This window comes from Drosophila bipectinata, chromosome 2L, assembly GCF_030179905.1.
Source record: "Drosophila bipectinata strain 14024-0381.07 chromosome 2L, DbipHiC1v2, whole genome shotgun sequence".
NCBI classification, from domain to species: domain Eukaryota; kingdom Metazoa; phylum Arthropoda; class Insecta; order Diptera; family Drosophilidae; genus Drosophila; species Drosophila bipectinata.
In genome coordinates, this window is record NC_091736.1 from 9,550,938 (window position 1) to 9,556,183 (window position 5,246).

The 5,246-nt window shown below is 42.0% G+C and overlaps 1 protein-coding gene across 1 annotated transcript; it reads right to left on the minus strand.

Annotated features, from left to right (window-relative positions):
* Positions 1-3,475: 3,475 nt before the first annotated feature.
* Positions 3,476-5,014, minus strand: LOC108126699 (uncharacterized). The gene is made up of 2 exons (XM_017243372.3): positions 4,853-5,014; positions 3,476-4,785 (listed from the first exon to the last, which is right to left on the minus strand). The coding sequence occupies exon 2, from the start codon at positions 4,771-4,773 to the stop codon at positions 3,592-3,594; it is 1,182 nt and encodes a 393-aa protein (XP_017098861.2). The 5' UTR covers positions 4,774-4,785; positions 4,853-5,014; the 3' UTR covers positions 3,476-3,591.
* Between the last annotated feature and the right edge of the window lie 232 nt (positions 5,015-5,246).

The window sequence follows — 5,246 nt, forward strand, 5'->3', positions numbered from 1 at the left end:
GATTGTGTAGAAGGCTGAAAATGGGTTTTGTGTTTTTTCTTTAAGGCCGCAGCCATTAACTGAAACCAAGTTTACTTAAAAAAGTAACTAAAGTAGAAGTCTCAGTTACGAGGTAGAGGTTATCAAATACTTTTTTATTTATTTATAACAAATACAAAACAAGAAAGAAAATATTATTTTGGGCGGAATCATAATTGATATACTCTTGCAGTGGTATATCATTCAAATATTGGATACAGTTATAGGGGTCAAAGATAATTCCTCTTCCCTATTACACAAAATCACAGAAATACAATCTACCTTCGTAATTTATGAGTACCGGGTATAGCAATGCTTCCACAAAAATATGTCCAACCAATAGCCGTGTAAATTGCCAACAAAATATGTGTATGCATAATTTGTTGGCGTAAATCCTCGTTGACACAATTGCTCAAATATTACTTGCCAAATTAAAGTTAAATTTTTCGATTAAATGCAACCGCACTATGATGCCCCTCTGCCGCCCACATCGCCATAAGCCAATTTTCAGGGCACTGTTAGACCAATTCAAATGAAGCCAAAAGCCAAAAAGTGTAAAAACTGTAACAATATTGTCACTTAATTTAATCACATTTATGGAAACCACTAATTGACTTTTGAACATTAATGCACGAGAACCATTGAAAAGGGCCAGTATATGTACACACAGTACCCCCTCGGTGTGTGGCCAGTGAATTGGTCTAATGCACGAAGATGGGACCAAAAAGGCAGGGGGATGCCATCCATGAATTGGCGACAGCAAAATGTTGCCATAATTGGTATTTTTGATATGTATGCAAATTTTGGGCTGAAGCTCATAACCCCTGGCTGCTGCAGTTGCCCTCAACGTGGCTTGTGCTAATTAAATTATTATTTCCCATAGAATGACCCGCGAAGGGAATGCATAATATGTATATGCGGATATTATACATTGTTTTTAAACATTTTTGTCGGATATTTGAGATTGGATATGTTTGAACAGTTTTTATGGTTATTCAAAGAGATACATATCATATAAAATACCATATCATCAATAGATGATATTCAGCCTTTATTTTTGAGAGATGAAAACTATTTTAATTAATTTAATTCGGTTCACTTGATTCCTAAAGATTTGGGTCTTTGACTTCTATTGCTAATTGCCTCTGCAAAATAGCTCCAATCAAAAACAAAATCTTTTCATTTTGGTAACAGTTATTGACACATATTTCTGTGCCTGATGCCAGAGTTTTTACTATGATGCATTTTTTTGGAGGTTAGTAGCCTGGTACATACACATCTTCTTTTAATAATTTATTTTATCCTAATAGATTATAGTTTTTGTATAATTTTAATTTTATTTGTACTTTTCCAAAATAAATTTCTTAATAACCCCTCTGTTTTTATTTTACCTTGTTTGTTAATCTATCAATTCCGGATTCAATTGCAGGGTAGCCGATAAGCTTCAGTAAGGACACGTCATATTTTTATGCCGTTTATTTTTCACACGCTATCAGTTTTCAATGAATTTTCATTTATAAAACAAGTCTGCGTTTCCCACTTTACCTTTCACCTCTTCTGTTTTCATCTTTCGATTTTTTATCAGCCAATGTTTGTTCGTCACGCCCTCGAACAGTGTGCGTCAGGAGTTCATCATGACTTTATGGGCGAGAGTACATATGTACAGAAAAAGAAAAAATATTTAAAAATTTTTTTTAAATGTGTAATCTATTGATATACATTTTTTCAATTCTCTAACAAGCGAAAATGTCATGGAAATGGGTTCTTTATCAGGAAAGTCTTTTGAATAATAGCAAAAAAACTATATAGCTTATTTATTTAATTCTGATGGTATTTGATGTGTTATTATATTAAAAAGTTCAAGTCTCACAAAGTTTATTTATATTTTTGAATAGAATATATTTTTTTTTATAAGTTTTTAGGTATATAATTTTATTTTGTTGCATGAATGCTTTTGAATATAACATTTTGAGTTTGAATATCGGAGTATTAATGTATTTTCTACGCGTGTATAATGGCCAGAGTGAACATTTACAGATGTCCGGGTGTATGTTAACACGCAGCACCACCACGCTACCGAGCACCACCCCACCCTCTTGTCCTTATGCCAGCGCCCATCAACCAGCCACCCCACCGAAATCGCCTTTCACTGCGATTGCCAATCAATGTTTGCGCAAAAATATTTGATTCTCCTTTTTTCCACTCCCTTAGCTCTGGCGGCCCAGGATGGAGGGTATGGATGGTCTTTGTTTGTGTTTTCGATAAATCTGTCTAGGCTTGAAATGCATGCCATGACGCTCAATTGCAGTGGATTAAATTATTAAAAAATGGCCCCAGTATGAAAACAGAAGAAATGGAAAACGCGAAATGAGAAACTCATATATAAACTGCTGAGGCTTGATCCAGGGAACGGATGGCTTCGGATTAATAAAAAGTGGGAAGCTGCTTTAATTTGATTAACATGTAAATTGACTCAGGGGTCACTGGGAGCTGCTAATTTTCCAGATGAATATAAATAATTGTATTATTACTTGCGGTGAGGTATTTAAAGCGAGTCCTCTGTCCAATTCCATCTCGAATCCCATTCCCTCTGGCAAACCCGCAGCCCGAAAAGAGAATGAAGAAACTAAATCGCTTTAGGCCAAGTGACCCTGGAGCCAACCGAAGCACAAATAATAACACAATTTTTTCTGGCACGCCATTTTCATATTAAATAACTTTGTATAAATTTCCTGCCTGCCCAGCTCTCGAGCCTTACCTTTGGCCCGGCCTGTCTCTCATTTTTATTGTGTCACTTGAGCGACAGGTGGAGAAGTTCTCAGAGGTTAGCTGCTCTTAAAAAATAAGAGGTGCAAGACAGTTTTGGCCATTTAATTAAACATAAATCAGCCGGGGGCGGCAAAACTTCTGAATCGTTGATTGTTTTATTAACTTGAACTGTTTCCTTCCAAAAAAAAGCAAGTCGGAAGACTAAAAACTCTAAAAGAGCTTCAACAATAAAAGGTTTATTAGTTTCTCATAAATTTAAAGTTTTTTTCTCGGTAGAATCTTGAAAGAGAAAAACATTAAAGACCCATTTCAGTAAAGCGCGTTAGGCTGTTAAAAGGCTACATCGATGAGGAGCCACATGGATGCCAGCAACTGTTTTGATTTCAAGTGTTGGGAATAACTCCCATCCTTCCACTCCAGCTATTCCCAACGAGATATATAAAGACTTCAAATGGAGCTGCTTTGTGGGTTAGACCAAGTGGAGCTCGTTAATGGAATGTGAGCGAACTCGTTGGTGTGAACTCTGAAAGCGTTTGACCTGCGATGGGTTTTGCTTTTTTCCATGCTAATGAGTAACATGCCCCTCTTATGGATGGATACCTTTCAAGCCACTTTCATAGAAAGGGGCTAGCGGGGCATGCTTTAAATCACTTTACAAATCACTTACAAAATCCAATCATACAACGAATTTTACCGAATGTGGCTAATATTTAATTTATTCAAATGGGTATATATGGCCTAGCTTTATCTCTTCATTTGCACTTTTCAGATCCTTGACACTCGATTCGAAACCCCCAGTCCCCCTCATTTGATCCACTGCTTTGGGTTGATGTATATACTGGATATGGTACCGCGGAGGGACTGCATCCCTTGGCAGCTGGGAACTGGCTTGGGTCGTTGGGCCACGTTCTTGACCCACCGCTGGAAAGCCTGTTCTGCGTCCTGCTGGCGCTGGATCTTCTCATTCATTTGCCGCCTTCGAGCCCTCTGGAGCTCAAGCCTGCGCTGCTCCGCCTCGCGAAGCTTCTGCATCTCCCACTCATGTAGGTGGTTCCTCTGAGGATTCGGGTACTTTCTGGGCGGTACTCCTGCGTGGGAGTTCCTGGGAGGAGCACCTGTGTGGGTGTTCCCGATTGCGGGAGTGCTACTGGCAGTGCAGGTATGCTGGGTTTTCTGCCGGCACCACTGATCGTACCGCTCCTTCGACAAACGCTCACGCAGAGCTGTTCTTTCCAGCAGCGCTGCCTGCTCCGCTCGTTCCGCCTGCTGCTTGCACTGGCGCTGCCGCCGTTTAGCCGATAGCCAGTTCTGGTAGGCCTCTGCAGCCGGGCGTTCTAGGCGCAGAGGATCGAGGCGGCGGGTGTAGGTCAGGGGGGGCGATCCGCGACCAGAGTTGAGCTGAAGGGAGGACATGGTGGCACTGAGGTTACTGTCCTGAGAGGGGCGCATGCTCTCGTTGCGGGACATGGCTTCCTCCCAGCTGCACATCGAGGTGGTAGAGTCCTTGTCTTCCTCCCGGTAGGAGCTCAATTGGCTACTGCCACTCCTGCTGCCACTGCTGAGGCTGCTACTGCCGCTATCGTCCAGCTGGACGCGGAGGGTCTCCGGATCCGAGTACAGCTCCAGCTCGACAGCCACACCCTCATCGATATTAGCTTCGTCCGGGGTGCCCGTGGATGGGAGCGAGCCGCAGCGCAGGGTGGAGGTCTCCGTTTCGTCCAACGAGACGAGGTCGCTGGACGACACGGAGCTGCCCACGTAGCGCACCGTGCTGGGACTGCCCATGGCCCGCAGGAGGCTTCCCTCGTCGTACGTCCTGATGTAGGTCCTGGAGCACTTGGAATGGGGGGGCATCTTGCACGATTCGTCGTCCTCCTCGTTCGAGCTAGCGGGGCTCCGGGGCGATTGCTTCTTGGACCGTGGACCGCGAAAGACCTCGCAATCGATCAGGGAACCCTGGCTGTTCATGCGACCCAGAAATGCCATTCTGTTTAACCTCTAATTTTATGCAATAGTATAAGGGAATAAAATATAAAAATTTTTGATTTCGGATGATCCTACATACCTTCCTGTCTACCCAATTGTAACTTCAATACGTCGTCTGACAGAGACGATTTGTGAAACACTCTGTTGTCTTGAAAACCACTCAACTTTGCAGTTTTTGGGAGAAAGTGTTTGGTTGTAGGAGTGTGTGTGGGAATAGCAAACAATAATCACTGACGCAAAACCAAAAGGTAAATTACATTTTCAGAATTTTGAGTGTAAAAATGTTCTACCATATTGTTTGGTAGGTCTATTGTCTTAATTCTCCCTAAAACTTGCCGGGTGGAACTCAGTTACCAGCTGCCACCCACCTGGGCCAAATAACATTTTAGATTTCATTTTCTATTAATATACAATTTAGCTATTTCTTGCTATTATACGTCTGAGACCGCCCTTTGCCTGCCCGTCGCCCAATC